This window comes from Vanessa atalanta, chromosome 24 (genome assembly GCF_905147765.1).
Source record: "Vanessa atalanta chromosome 24, ilVanAtal1.2, whole genome shotgun sequence".
In the NCBI taxonomy this organism is placed as follows: Eukaryota; Metazoa; Arthropoda; class Insecta; order Lepidoptera; family Nymphalidae; genus Vanessa; species Vanessa atalanta.
In genome coordinates this window covers 710,069-726,197 of record NC_061894.1, presented here as the reverse complement: position 1 = coordinate 726,197, position 16,129 = coordinate 710,069, and the positions used below count along the sequence as shown (strand labels likewise).

At 34.7% G+C, this 16,129-nt stretch overlaps 1 protein-coding gene across 2 annotated transcripts in view; it reads right to left on the bottom strand.

Annotated features, from left to right (window-relative positions):
• Positions 1-16,129, bottom strand: part of LOC125073598 — a 136,551-nt gene that overhangs the window by 74,005 nt on the left and 46,417 nt on the right. For both annotated transcript variants that reach the window (XM_047684482.1, XM_047684483.1), the window contains exon 3: positions 15,240-15,444. In XM_047684482.1, the coding sequence (XP_047540438.1) occupies positions 15,240-15,444 (205 nt within the window). The remainder of the gene's footprint in view (positions 1-15,239; positions 15,445-16,129) is intronic.

Genomic DNA, 16,129 nt, shown 5'->3' with positions numbered 1-16,129 from the left:
TTAAATCAGCGAGCACAAGGTTCAAAGTCGCGTTTCCGCTTCGAACCGGTTCCCGCTGGTTTCATAATCAGTATAAACTAGTTCATCGCTTACTGTGTGATAGAAACAGCCGGCCGAATCCATCAAGTTAGTGTCCAAATTGTTTACACACATCGCATTAATCAGTGCTGTTTGATTTTCACTTATAAATACAAGAGTCAAAATTACGCTCGCTCTTATCTTGCTGCTGTTTATCTCGTCCGAGTGATGCGAAATTAATCGTTTCGCGCGCTTAATTTTCGATTGTAGGTAATTGCGTTTATAGGTGCGTGTCGATACATAGACATATCTATGTAATGTGACCTCTGTGTTGTGTCTGTGTTTTGTCCTGTGCACGATTTCCAAAAAGGTATAAAATTTTCAGAACCAAAAATGTTTTTTTTTTAAAACAAAGTTATAATGTCTGAAGAATTTTATCTAAATATAGTTTAACATTCAGTTACAAGATCTAACCCACGCATACTACTAACAGCTGAAGTTAAATACCAAAATATAAGCTTGATAAAATTTCAAAAACCTTTAAGTACACTCTCTGACGCATGTCCCGCGAAAACCGTGTACACGTTTTAAGTATGATAATTGGTTAATATCAAAATAAGATACTGTTTCATTTTCATCGAACATCATATACGTAAATTTTATTATAAATTTAATTTAATATACAGTAATTATTTTATATGGTAATAACCTACGTATATTTTATCGATCAACCCAATTTTACACAAATTGATACCCACAGGGGTGGTGACAAGGTATGTAACTGTTTTCTTATTAAAATAAATTGAAAAATAAATACTTTGTCATATTTTAACTCAATCAACATCCTGATACTCCTCAACAACATCTATCTCTCGACGTCTATTTGTTGAATGCACTTCGATCGATCATAGAATACAAAACATTAAATACTTTTAAAAACAAAACAGTTTTAATGGATCTTCTGATTGCGAAATAACGCTTGGTCTCTGTCAAATAATAATAAAAAAATTATATGTAGAGACGCTTTAATTCAATACAATGATAAGGGTGATATTTACACTAAAAACTTGAATTTGAATTATCGACTAAGAACTGTATATTAGCTATACAAAAACACACAACGTGATAATTATACCTGTATATTGAACAATGCAAACATTACGAAAGTAAATTACGATTAACATTCCTTCACTCAAACAAAAATAATCCACAGCAATACACTAAAACAAAGCACAATTTATTAGAAACATCTATAAAAAATAAAACGAGAGACAAATTTGAAAATGATTGCACACATACACATACGTACCGCATATGCGTGGTGGTAACGTGACTTATTATATTTTTTTAAATCATTAGTTTGTTTGTATGTATACTTTTTATAATGACACAGTAAGCAGAGTAGCATCCGGTCACTATACACTAACAGCAATAGCTTTTGTTTAGGGGGTGTTTAGTTAACTAATGCTGTCTTTTTCCTTTTCAGTTCAACAGTTCTTGTTATAAAATAGGTTGACAACCCACTTGATGGTAAATGGTCACTTTCAACCACATATAAACATAGATGCCGTAAGAATTTTTTACCATTCCTTACAACACCGACCTCGGGAACTAAGACAATGTCCCTCGTGCCTGTAGTTAAATTGACACACCACAATACAAGTGTAAATATACGACGAGTAGGTAACACTAGGTCTACAAAGCCCTACTACCAAGAAAACCTTCTAAGGGTGAAGTTTTCCGCACAAAAAGTAACTCAACTCGTGTCACGTGCACACAAATTGAAACGGAATCGAAAAAGAAAACACCGTACTTGTTTCGAAGTTATTCTTAACTTTAAATGAATTATACCGATGGAATTTTTGTTCAGCGATTAGACGAATCGTACGAAAACCACTAAACCGAGGCGGCGTCACGTTTTATAAGACATTACTTCTAAGAAAAAAAATCTGTGTAATATTATTGACGTCAATTGATTTGTTAAATACAACGATATTAATTTATGAAACGATATTTATTTTTCACAAATAAACATAAATCACGCTTACGTAATTCTCACAACGTGCGAGTTATTGCTTGATTTGATGATAAGAATTCCTCAACAAGAGTTTTTAATTTCATTTTCTGTTGTTTCTATAAGGAATCAACATTTAAACGAACTGTTATACATTAATAACAAAAAGAATAAGTTTTTATTATTTTATTACATGTACTATTGAATTTATAGCAAGCGAAATTATAAAGAACTCGTAAAATAGATCGAAGATGCTTATCAAAGTGTTCACTTGTCTACCATTTTTCATGTAAACTTGTCGATGGACACTTCAATACAATATCAATGAATTGATCGCTTTAATATAAACGATTGTCAGCAATAAACGTCGTTTCTCATTCGACTGTCGTTGATAACGGCTAATATCAATCAATTTAATAATTCTCAACCAACGAAATCGTCCATTAAAATCTGCCCGCTGTTCATTCGATTTGAACGTTCATCAATACCCGGTTACTCAATTCCAGAAATAATTCGTTTTACTTACGGATAGTGGAATTTTATACGAGGCGTAACGTCTTACTTATGGATCAGAAAAGTACTAATAACGGAAATTGGGAGTAAATATTTGAAGATTACAGATACTAGTGCGTCTATATATAAAAAATTAAAACGAAACCTATTAGCCATAAGCCAAACTAAACATATTTTGGACATAGTACTAATGCAGCTTAAAAGAACTTTGAAACTCGAATGAAAAAACATAATTTTGAAAACGGAAAATCCTACAATCCGTTTTAATATGTTTCCGTAAATTTACTACATTTCAACTGAGTTTCTCGCCGGTTCTTCTTGGTAGAATCAACAATCCGAACCGGTGGTAGCTTCACTTAATATAGTTTATAAAATGACGATGCAAAAGAAAAAGCCCGCTTGAATGAAACATATTTTGATTTTGAGAAATCATTAACAAAAATATTTGAAACATAAGATTCGATGTTATTATTTACGAAACACTCCTTATGATAAATAACATACAAATTGTTGATGTTAGTAAAACATATCAAAATGTATAGATATTACAAAGTAATTCGACATTTTCGATATGACAATTGTCGTATAGTCGCGAGCTATTGTTTATTTTTAAGCGATCAATCCATGCGACATAGTTTCTAAAGACTATTTCGAAGGGTACACGATACATTAGACAAATGACAACAGCTGTGACAAGCGACGTGATAATATATTTCTATTATTTTATTCGTTTGCCTGTCAAATGTCAACGCTGTATAGAATACAGAACGCTACATATAGCTTATACTAATCTGTATTTATATTATAAATGCGAAAGTAAGTTTGTCTGTCCACCTGGCTGTCTCTTGCTTTTTCATGGCAAAACTACGGAACCGAATTTGATAGAATTTGGTATGAAGCAAGCTTGAACTCCGAGGAAGGTCATAGGCAATAGGTATATTTTGTAAAAGAATAATTACTAAATTACGAGCCAGATCTTATGCGTAGATGATCCAGTGGTTAACGTATGAATCGTAATCCAAAGACGAATTTCCTTTTGTGCATTATTTGTTTTTATAATTCATCTTCGGTCAATAAATCACAGCCAGACACGTGATGAATTGGAAATTCTTTCAAGCAGCGATGGATCGGTCCATCGTCGATTTATGCTTAGACAGTTATACATACCTTACCGACGTCGTAAAGTAAAAATATTGTGATAGAATCAACAGAGCCATCAACCGCGATGGCCTAGTAGTTACAAGACGTAAATCTAAACCGATAATTCACAAGATTCACTAAAATGAAGCGCGTAATTTGTATTTATAATTAATCTAGTCCTCGGCGGTGAACCAAAACATCGTGAGGGTACCTACCAACCAGCAATGGACCCGCGTGGTGGAGTAACCTTTGAACATTAACAGGCTGTTAATTTACTTTTAATTTCAACATAGTACGAAAACATAGAGATATTAAAAAAAAAACACAGACGCATTTCAATGACCGTGTTCATAAAGACAGCCGAGGATGATGGCGGGCTTCATAAAACATTTCCATCTAAGCCTAACGTGAAAACGTGGATAAAATACAAAAAAAATAAACTCGCACAGATCGGAATACGAATGACGCGGAGGGACGCTGGAAGGCGATAACTTCCGAAGAATACGACGATTCAAATGTCTCCGGATAAAACGGTACGACTGAAAACTTTACTGATCGGGTTCTGGATATATCGTATATATGTAAATAAATATGTATTAAAATCCCTCGATACATTTATTCTAACAGTTATATTAATCACTGGTGACTTGTCCCGACTTTCGCAAGGATGCAATTTATCACTAAAGAAAACGATTTGACATAAATATAATTAAGAGTATATAGCAATCAGAAATAATGCAGCTTTATACGAATAAAACAAAACGGTATCATTAGCTACATGCAAACCAACAAATTTTACCTTTTTATATATTAAGCAATGTCGTATCTTTATTTGATCAAAGTCTATTAATTATCTTTCTCTCTTCTTTTAAAAACAAAGTCAATCGTATTATGCAATTTGCTACTATTCTTATTTTCCTTGACAAATGCCAAAATGAGTCTGATTCGACTCTTAGACTTTGTCCAGGTAAACTTTAAAAGAATCAACATTCCGTAATCATTTGAGTGTAATGAAAAACAATTGTGCAGCGTTTATTACGAACGGTTTTGTTTCGTGTCAAATAGTTGTAAAGTAAAACATTTATTACTTAACAACGCAACATATGTGAAGATTAGCTTTTAAACTGACCTAGTTATTAGTTCACTAGTTAATACGTTAAAAGCATGAACATTTTAACTATCTAAAAAGAAATAAACCAATGTACTAGTTTAATTACAGATTAGCATCCGATTACTATATTCAAGAAACGATTCGTTTTGTTTTTTTGGGACGGTTGTCATACTTAGTCTACGGAGACGTAAATCAAAAGCGTCTCTACGAAAAAAAGTACGAAAACGCTCGGTATGTGGCGGAATCGGAATGGAAATGTTACCGATTCGTTACTCGTAACTCAAAAACAATCGACTATTAATGTACAATAAGGATTCGTTAAATGAAGGAACCCAGCATAAAATAAACATTCAAATCATCATCGCATTAGTGACGTAGGAATTCAACAAGTGACTGTGTACTTGTGACATGTATGTGTGTGCGTGTACATATGTAGCACAATTAACAGTCGCGGTTTAGATTTCAGTCTTCGCTGAAATCAAATATTTGTACTAACTATTGTTATGTTTATCGCCGTGTCGAGTTATTTTTGTTTGAAAAATTCTTTAGTCAAGTTAGCACATAATGGTACATCTGAACTTGTCCACGATTTTGTAGCAACTATGTAATGTCTTTACAAAAGTAAGCAAACGATTTCAGTACCTTTTCTCAGCCCTCTGTTTGTCAACCGATTTTTTTTTTTAATTTTCAGTAATGATTATGGTCAAGTTTCGACTGTTGGGCTTACACTAGTTATTATCAAATGAAATCAAAGACATTTATTCAAGATAGAAACTTTAAACTACTTCAACGGTAAAACCAGCTTGTCAGCTGACAACATGGATCTATCGATGACGTAATTATAAGTATATATATATTTTTACATTAACTATTTCACTTACAGTATTATATAGAGATATGTTCGTAAATGTTTCAGCAAGAAAACGGTTCCCATCATCGACGGCGGACATGTCTAATTGGCATCACAAGTTAATTATCAACACTTACGCCTTATTCCGTACGTAAGATTACCTATTCTAATGCCGATACCTGCGTCATATTGTCAGAGCGTGTGCTATTGTATCAGAGCGTTCGACAATGAGCTACAGCTGCGGACTTGGACAAATGCGCTCGATTCGTTTCAAGCGATTTCTATCGTCTTTCTTCTGTCAATATTTGGTCACGTGACACATCAAATACTCTATTATTTCTATACATTTTAGTAGAGACTAAAGCGGTAGAGTAAGTAGAAGGTAGGTAAAAATTATCTTGACTAACAAACATATTGTTTTAGTATATTTTTATTTGTAATAGGAAATTAAAAAAATTAAATACACTAAAAATAATAAATTGTTATCCCGAGCGGAACCCTAGAACGGATAAGGGAAAATGCTTCGATCTTTCAATAGGCAAGAGATAAAGGAGCGTCCCCCGGGGCTTGTACGTGTTTATTGAATGGAGGCAACGTTGGGTACACGTTGTAAGGATACATGTTCCTTATCAAAATGAGATTCTTTTTATTTTGAATAATGACGGATTAACATGTCATTATGAAGAATACTTCGCTATATTAACATGCGGAAAGAATATTTACCGAAAAGGTAATAAAAATATCTGAAGTAACGACACAGCGAGAATTCACAATGACTATACGTTCGACATCGTATGTATTAACAAATTGATTTTCCGTATAAATCCTCGAAACAGTCGGATTTTACATTAAATAAACTCTTAAGTAAAAATTTTGAAACATAAAAAAATGTAGGTTTAATTGCTTAAAGCCCTGATTCAGAAAAATCCAGTGCAATTTGGTATTTTTTTTAGGTGTATTCTTAAAAATTTCACGCTACAACGCTAAGAACCAGTGAGCAAAATCCGACAAAATGTACTGTGACAAATGTGGTGTAAACTATATATAATCTTGTAAAATGTCGACTCAAAGCTGCCAATTATATATATAGCATATGTTGAATAATATAAACATTTAATCAAGTTTTGTATTAATGAAATACGCTTGATTGTACGAACCAATTGAAGCGAGTGAGTACAGTTACGTAACCATTAGAATTGAAAATTCAATTTAAAAATTCTCAATTTATTGCGAATGTATACACAACTGAATATACAAAACATTTGTTTTCAGCGGAAGTTTATTTGATTGAATAATTCGAACTGAAATACGTTTCAAACATTTCTCCGCAAACAGAAAGTCTCCAGTCGAAGCACTACAATGCAATAAAGTTAACGAGTTACCTCTTAAAAGATACGAAACTCGTTTAACCAAATTATAAATTTACGATTCGATCGCCAAATTGCTTTCGCATTTAACGGTCGTATGGGTTTGCGATTGCCCCTAATTAATAAGCCACTGTGGTCCAATTAAAATTTACATCGTTTGTTTCTTTATAATCCGTTTTTTTATTTTTAAATCATTTTATCACTACATATTACGAAACAAAGTCCTCCGCCGCGACTGTCTGTCTTGACTTTTTTTCGTACGGTTGTCACTAATGGACGAAGTGATTCACGAGGAAGGTTTAGGTGTTGAATTCACAGAGGTTTTATGCAAATTAATTTAAATATTACAATGATTGTTGAAGAGGTCGGTAAAAATATGACTTTTACCCATTTAGGATATTTACAGTGGCCTGCGCTGCGTAAACCAATAGAATTACAATGTTAACCTTTTATGTAGCTCCTTATTCTACCCATGCTGAGCCCGAACGGGTAGGTTGATAAATACATACGAAACAATACTAAACGCATATAAAATATAGTAAAATTATGTTCACAAATGAAGTACAATAAATCTATTCTAATATTTTAAAGCTAAAGAGTTTGTTTGAACGAACTAATCTTAGGAACTAATGGTCGTATTTAAAAAATATATTAAGAGTGTCAGATAGTCCATTTATCGAGGAAAGCTATAGGTCATATACCATTACGATATAACCAATAAAAGCGGAGTATTCATGAAAAACGTTGCAAAAACCGGTGCAAAATTATTCCTTTTGAAAGCTTCCGTTGGCGCTGTACTATAATGGTTAAAGTTTAACAACAATAATGTATGACAGAATCTTAAACATAGACGAGTCGGGACGAGCAGGGAACTATTTATTTTAATATAATATTATCAAATACTTTTGCATCTTCATTTTTTAAATTTTATTTAAGTTTACTTATTCCGCTTCGGTACGCTTGTTAGTTTGCTCATTGTCTGTCCTATTATGCATAGCCATTAATCTATCTATGATCTCAAATAATAAATAACCAATGTAACCAATGCCATGCATTAGTGACCATTAGCGTTGCGTCTTTTAATGTAAAAAAAATATACATAAAAGGGGTTGAAGGAACGAGTTCTTCGAGCTTATTCGTATTTGTTTCAAACTATTTAAAAAAAAAGTACGCTTGCCCATCGTGCTGAACTAATACATTCTATTTCTCTTTACAAAGCAAAAAGCAAAGTCATCGGAGATCTATTACACATCCGTGAAAAATTAGGTTTTTATAATATCGATATCAAGACGATACGACTAGCATATAATATAAGAAGGCTAAATCTATTCAATATAGAAACCTTATTTGCTTATTGATCGTCAAAAATCGACTACCGATTCGTAAAGATATACCCCAGACCGAAGAAGAAACGGCGTCAGTAAATCAAAACAGAAACCAATTTAAACAGCTTTATAATAGAGTCTAAAATAGCGACGCAGAGGTTTCGCTGAAGGCGCCAGTCGTCCAACGATCTCGTAACTACAGTTGAACTTTATACAAAAAACTACAGCAGTTGCAAACGCCACATCGTTTCTAGCTATTAAGCGAGATTTACGATAACAAGTGTAATTTATGTCTCCATCCGAATTAACATTTCTTGGCGATTGCGAAGCGTATACCGATAAACTCGCCACGACTTATACGCAACGCTTCAGCTGCGTCGATGTGCAAAAACTGAACAGGGAACAGACGCACACACGAACAGATGTTTTATTGTAACTTGGAACACACCTGTATATATATTTGTATTGTTAGAATATCTGTCCGTTAGATACTATCGAGTTTCTTCCCACTTTTATAACGGACGCGGAACCGATATAGCTCAATAGCTAAAACACTTGAATTTTAACCGAAGGTTTCGGGTCCAAGCACCTCAAATACGACTGAGTTATAATCTGCTTAATTGTTGAGGAAATCTGATATTAATCTAGCAACTCACATTAGAGCAGTACGATCGTATAAGCATTCAAACGTCCCCACGAAGAGAGGAAGCTATCGGCCAGAAATAAGACACTTCACGTGACCTTTAGTTTTCCATTTTAAATTTGAATTATATGAGCCTGTTTCGTAAACACGATGTTACTACACAGTTAGCGAGAGTAGTTGACATTTATTACTGCACCTATTAGACTACCATTTATATTCATCCATCTAATAACCAAACGGGCATCGAACGCAAAAACAATTATTCAAATCGCCCTGGCAGTCCTTATAGCAACGCGTATATACGTTTAAACTCCAGCCTCCACTATAATATAAATATAGATTTAGTGCTTATTCGGATAACATTTAAATGAAGCGAAATGAAACGATGGCAGTGGTCCAAGTACATTTCTTGAAAATACAAGTTTAACATTTTATGCTTAACCGTTCGTAATGTAATATTTTCGAATTTTTATGAAATATATTCTTTTCTCATAAGAACTGTATTTTCTTGGGCTCTCACATTTATTCATCTCAATTTATTGAATTCTATACATGTACAACATGTAAATGATATTTCACCTGGACCATTTCGATCCATAAACAACGAGTTTTTTTTTTAAATACAATACATTATGGTGGAAGGGATTTTTGCAAGTGTAAGCGTCGTCATATATTCTACCCTCAAACAGCAATATTTAGTATTTTTGAGTACCGGCCTAAGCCAATGAGCTTCAGGCAGAAGGGGCATAACGTCTTTGCCCAAGTTTGTAGTGGTTAATATATCTTTATGTATAAATATGTGTGTGTGTGTGTGTGTGTGTGTGTGTGTGTGTGTGTGTGTGCGTGCGTGCGTGCGTGCGTGCGTGCGTGCGTGCGTGCGTGCGTGCGTGCGTGCGTGCGTGCGTGCGTGCGTGCGTGCGTGCGTGCGTGCGTGCGTGCGTGCGTGCGTGCGTGCGTGCGTGCGTGCGTGCGTGCGTGCGTGCGTGCGTGCGTGCGTGCGTGCGTGCGTGCGTGCGTGCGTGCGTGCGTGCGTGCGTGCGTGTGTGTGTGTGTGTGTGTGTGTGTGGTCATTAATCATCATCATTATAATTTAAAAAGAACATATCTAATCTAATCGAAACATATTTTTAATAAATTAATCTATATTTTTTATAAGATCGAAAATATCGAAGTGATCGAAGATATCCTTCACACTCTATCTATAAGATATCCTACTGGCGTGTAACATATATTTTGTGATATCACATTGAAAGGGCCGGGTATCGACTGTGTCCCCCCATCGTTTACTGGCAGAACTCGTCATAAATCCTTCGTACACGGGATCAATAAATATGGAACGGACAATGTTTTAAATATGTTTGCAATTGTAATGACGAAAAAAGAACGATTTACGGAAACAATGTTAAAGCAAACGAATTCGATTCTTCGATATTATTTTGTAGGAATATCATCTGTATACACGAGAGGCTTATATACACGAGACGACGGTTATAACTGAATTGAGACAGGCCTATCTCTGACCATTCGTTATACGCGAAACATGATTGGTTAATAGCATTTATAAATATTTGGTGAACAAATTCTATCTCTTGTATACGATAAAAAATATTTTGTATGTTTACCTAGCTTTAGTTTTAGAGAACGACAACTGCTGGTCTCAAAGAAGGAACTCCTTTTTTGTGCCTCATAGCTAACGACCTAAAATACGAGTGAAGACGCGGCTAATAACTAGTGGCTTATATAATCAAGTTTTTACCCGAACAATGTCTTTATTTTTTTTTATATTTTATCGTTTTGCCCAGCTTACGTTTAAGGTGCACCTGATGTGGTCACGAGCTACACAATATATAAAATTGATAACAACACGAACGTTTAACGTGTCTCATTATTATTATATTATTATTATTTATTGAGTGTGAGTGAGTGAGTGCAGACTCGTATCATTTTCTACATGTTTTTACTATAAAAGCTTTTATCATTTCACTGGTCCTAAACTATGATTTTTTTGTAAGAGATAAGCGGACACGCAATTGGACTACCTGATGATACATCCTTGTTCCTCTAGTTATACTGGCTCACTAATCCTTCAAACCAAAACTCTTAAAGTATTGCTATTTGGCGGTTGAACATATGTTGGTAGCTTTAAATTTAATTCATCAGTGTAACAGGACGATTCGAAAGTGCTTTCGTGAGCCTACTTCAATAAGGAATATTTTGATTTGAATGAGTGGAGAGTACACGCAGACGGACTTGCCCAACGTCCAACCACTTTAGTACATATTGAGACATAATAAGCACAATATTGAAACATAATAAACTATAATCCAGTGAAAAGGTTCCTTAACATCCCTGGAGAGGTTAGAATGTTTGTATACGGTAGCAAATCAAACTGACATTAGTGTCGAATGGCGAGTTCACCTGAAGATCGAAAACGAATCTTTGATTTTGTCAGTGAAGCAGTACAATTGCGATCGTTGCGGAACCGCGTTCGTGACGTCAGCGACCTTTCCATTGTTGTCATGCCTTCAATTCGACAGTGACAAATGAAATATTTACGAAAACGGTTCTGTGTACACGATCGAAGCCCTAATAATCGATATCCGAGTGCAGATCGTCAGTTCACTGTTTATCTTCGGTTTTGCGGTAACTTGGTACGTTGGTTTAGGAGTATAGTTTTTTTTTTATTGTTTTATATTTAGAACTAACAATAAGACTCTTTTTGATGCCGATATGTGCGAAAGAACATAATTTTACACCGAGTAAATTAATTTCATACGACGTTATCTCGTTTGACGTAACACATGAAAGTAATATGTTATTATAGTTCACACTATGATTCCACTGTAAACAGAAATCAGCGGAGCTATTCTGAAAGAAATCGCTACGTATCTCGCTCGTGATATTGTAATCCTACTGTACACTGTATTTATTGTATACCATTTAAATATAATAATAATGATAAACAATATCGCGTATCACATTTCACGATCGTGTTGTCGTTTCGAGATAGTTTTTTCCAGAATAGTTCTACAGTACGTTATCTATGTGTAATCAAAGTGACACCTTGAATGACAGATCAAAGAAGAAACTAAACAGTTAAACACATCTATTATATTATTATTAATTAGTCTACACTGTGACAGATTTATGGTTACTCCTATTTTTAGGGTCATAGCGTGATCTTATACAGTCTGTAACTAAACTCGATAAACAATCTCACAAATTTTCTATCAAAATTATTGGTTTTAATCGGATAGTTTAATTATTCAACTTGGTCGTAGGGCGGTAGAATATCTGATAAATGGGTGGTACCACTCCAAATAGCATACTAATTATTGTTGATTTTGAAAGGCGAGTAAAGCCTGTTTAGCAGGCATAAGAGACATAACATCATGTTTCCCATGGTGGTGCATTGACACTACGAGAAACTAGCCAGTGACCACCAGAAATTTGGTGGTTCATTTTGCCAATCCGACTATCTTTATGACAATAAATGTACAAACTACCGAGCGCTATATATTATAGGAGATAATGGCTGTTAAGTACTCTATGTTCGAGACTTAAAATCGCTACAAACAAACAAACTCGACTAGTAGTAGTGTAACTTGTGACCGCGACTTCGTTTGGTGGGTACGAGACGCAGGCGACGTAACGGAATTGGCAGCACACGTCTGTCGGGACAGACATAGGTCACAAAAGCATGTACCGCGACTCCGCTAAATGACACAATAAACGCATTCACGTCCTACGTGCGCTAAGAACTGAGTCGTGGATTTAACGACCGAAATGAGTTCAGATTCTGATTATGAAAGCAATTGGGTTTGTGGATACTCGTTTGCAACCTACTCTAGGAGTCTACGAGTCTAGGTAATGTCTATCATACAAAGACGACTCAATACGATTAATACATGATATTTTCTCTCATTATAGACTCATATAATAAGTCAAAATGATGGCGTCTTGCACACATTATTTACAGAAACACAACAAACGCGCGCTGCGGGCACAGCGTAGCCCGCCTATGCTGATATGCAGGCAACGTATACCTACAAATATCCACTAAGGGAGAACTATACTATAAAATATAATCTAATTTTCATTTTTCGCTATCTTTATTTCGCATTAGTCATTTCACGCACACTAAGACATCTTGTAAGTACGAGGGCTTTTCACTAATGCACGCTGATAATTGTCGTGTAGACGCGCGCCGCGAACAGATCCTTACTATTGGTATATACAAATATTAAGGATATAGTTTAAAATTATCACTGGACTTTTATGACGAATTTAAAAACAGAATAAATATATACAATATACATGTGTGTGTATGACACGCGTTGTGTAAGTCAGACATTTTATTATAAGAGATAAAAAAAAACAAAGACATAAAAGGTTTATAAATACAATCCGTCACGAATAAATGAATTAGCTTCATGAATACATATTCTTCTAGGCGGTTTGAATAAAAGAAAAGGAAATGGCGATTCTAGGAAATAAATATATTTTTTTTTCAATACATTTACGACGTATCATTTCTTTATAAATGATAAACGCTATGGTTTCTCCGTAATTAGAATTAGCTTTTAATGAATATAGATACCATTTATATAATACCAAGAAAAAGTAATAATAACTTGCGACGTTTTTCTGTACCTGGCATAATTTAACTTAATGTATAAACAAACACTAGACATTGGCGAAATAATCTGTGCCCTATGGCACAACTAAAAGCCATTAAACTAAGAATTGAATTGAATTGAAACAAACACTAAGTAATATTAATATTGCAACTATCTTAGGCCTTAGGTTACACTTCGACAAATCTCTAATTCGCGCGAGCTCCTTTTTTTTTTACAAAGATAGCGGACGAGCTGACTTGCCACCTGATGGTAAGGGTCATCTAATGGTAAATGTCCACTACCGGCAGATGATGCTGTTGGTAATTTGAAGCATTTCTTAGATCGCCAATGCGCTATCAACCTTGGCAACTAATATGTTACATCCCTTGTACCTTTCGTCGGATCTTCTCGTGTCTGAGTTATTCAATCCAACATAGTGGTACATTCTATGTTGGTAAATTGACGACACATGCCAAAGGATAAGGGGCAGAGACAAATTCATGTAGACATATACTATTTGCCATGGTACCAATGGGTTGCACGACACTAACGAACACCTGTAATTAATACGTTACGCCTTGCGACACTGGACGTTGTTAAATGTGTCGCCGTGCATTGTCCACATGTCGCAGAAACAATTTCATAGAAAACTTTACAGACAAACTTCGTGGGGTCGGAAATCCTATGCAAAATTGTTTACCTATGTATCACCTTAATAATATTTTTTAGATATTATTATTAAGCCATTATCACTAGTACTACGTAAATTAATTATAAATTCAATAGTTTAAAAAAATCATGCAAGTCTAGATACATGAGGTACATAAAAAACCTTCCTATTTTTACGTAATGTAAAAATAAATGACTTCTGTGTTTTAAATAAAATATCCCTAAGATTCTTTTTTGAAAGTCTAGACAAGATGTTTTATTACGCGTAAAAGACATTAAAAAAAAAGAATATCTCTCGAACATGACACACTTACTACAAACAGGAAAAACTGCGATGTCACAAACATCCTATAAATCAGCAGATATGGCATACGTTTCTTGTTCAGTGTATTACCGAGAATAAATACTCTCTCTAGACCGGTTATGTGTATTAAAAAATCGTTTTCGAAAATAACTTTTCGATTTTACGTTCTAAAAAAAAAACATTCAACGCTGACACCAAAATGGCGTGAGTATTGAGAAATTTAAAATAATCAATGCATGACCCTCGTAAGACTCAGTCGGGTCTTTCTGGGTAGGTGGAGCGCCGTACAACAATGTTTGGTATTGTTGTTTTTCGATGTGAAAGATTGCGTGAGAGTCAATATACGAAGGACTCGACAACGCACGCATCCCACGGTCGGAAGCGCATTTACAACGTAAATACCATACGCCTAATTTATATGCCCAACACTTACATCCGTTCGTGTAATCCTAAACGATTTGTCATCTAAACTCATTATGGATCAAAGCACCTGCCTCAAGACCATCACCCGACATATTAAAACAAAACATTCAACCTTACTGATAAACTTTTAGTTAAGCAATGATTTCTTTTTTTCAGTTTCGATCCTCGAAGTTTTAAAGAATGAAACAACAACAAAGTTAGTTTTTTTTTGGGCTATAGCTGTAAAGATTTTAAGAAACTCACCAATAAATGGTTTCCCATCGAGCCTCTTCATCCAATAGAACCGTTGGCTATGCGGCTTGTTCTCCCTGTCGTACTGTTCCCACTGCTGCCTGAGGAAGGTGTAGCAGACGCAGCAGCAGCGCACCGTGCCTTCCTCGTCGCCCTCGGTCCGATAGCCGGCGGGAGGCGCGTTCACGCCGAGGAACGGGAAGTAAGGTTCTGAGCTCTGTGAAAGAATCATCATTTTCTGATATAATACCACCGAAGAAGTTATTCGACTAAATTTTTATTGCGCTTAGAGAATTTTTATTTTTAGCATGATGAAGTTTTATTGCCCTTCCTTTTTATTTTGTTATATAAATATAAATATCATTTCTCAAAGTTTTATATGGAATCTAAAATCGATTAAAATGTATAGTCTAGTGAAGAACCGCCAAAAATCGGCAGTTTCGTTTTAAATCAATCATAAAAATACATGTATTAATAATATACGATGAAATTTGTATGTGCTGCATTATTAAAATAAACGAATAAAAAAAGTTGGTTACGATTACTCAGTAATTGAACGAATGGAATACTATTGTTTGTAATGATAGTTTAAAAACCGTCACGAAAATATTTTTTAAAACATTGCAAAAGCAAACAATCTAAGATTAAACGATATACGAACATTCACGTTATTTGGTTGTCCGTAATAACTTTACGGTTGAACTGCAATCAGTGCTTCTTTGCACTGCAAACATTTATTCATTTACGAAGGTCCGTTTTTGTTTTACGACAAATATAGATTGCGGCTGAAGCCGAAGGTTGAGTAAGTCTTATATATATAAATGGATGTTGGCATATCGTTTTGAGATTACAGATTTTCGTGACACCGTTTGGACCGATTACCATTAAAGCGAGATTACCAT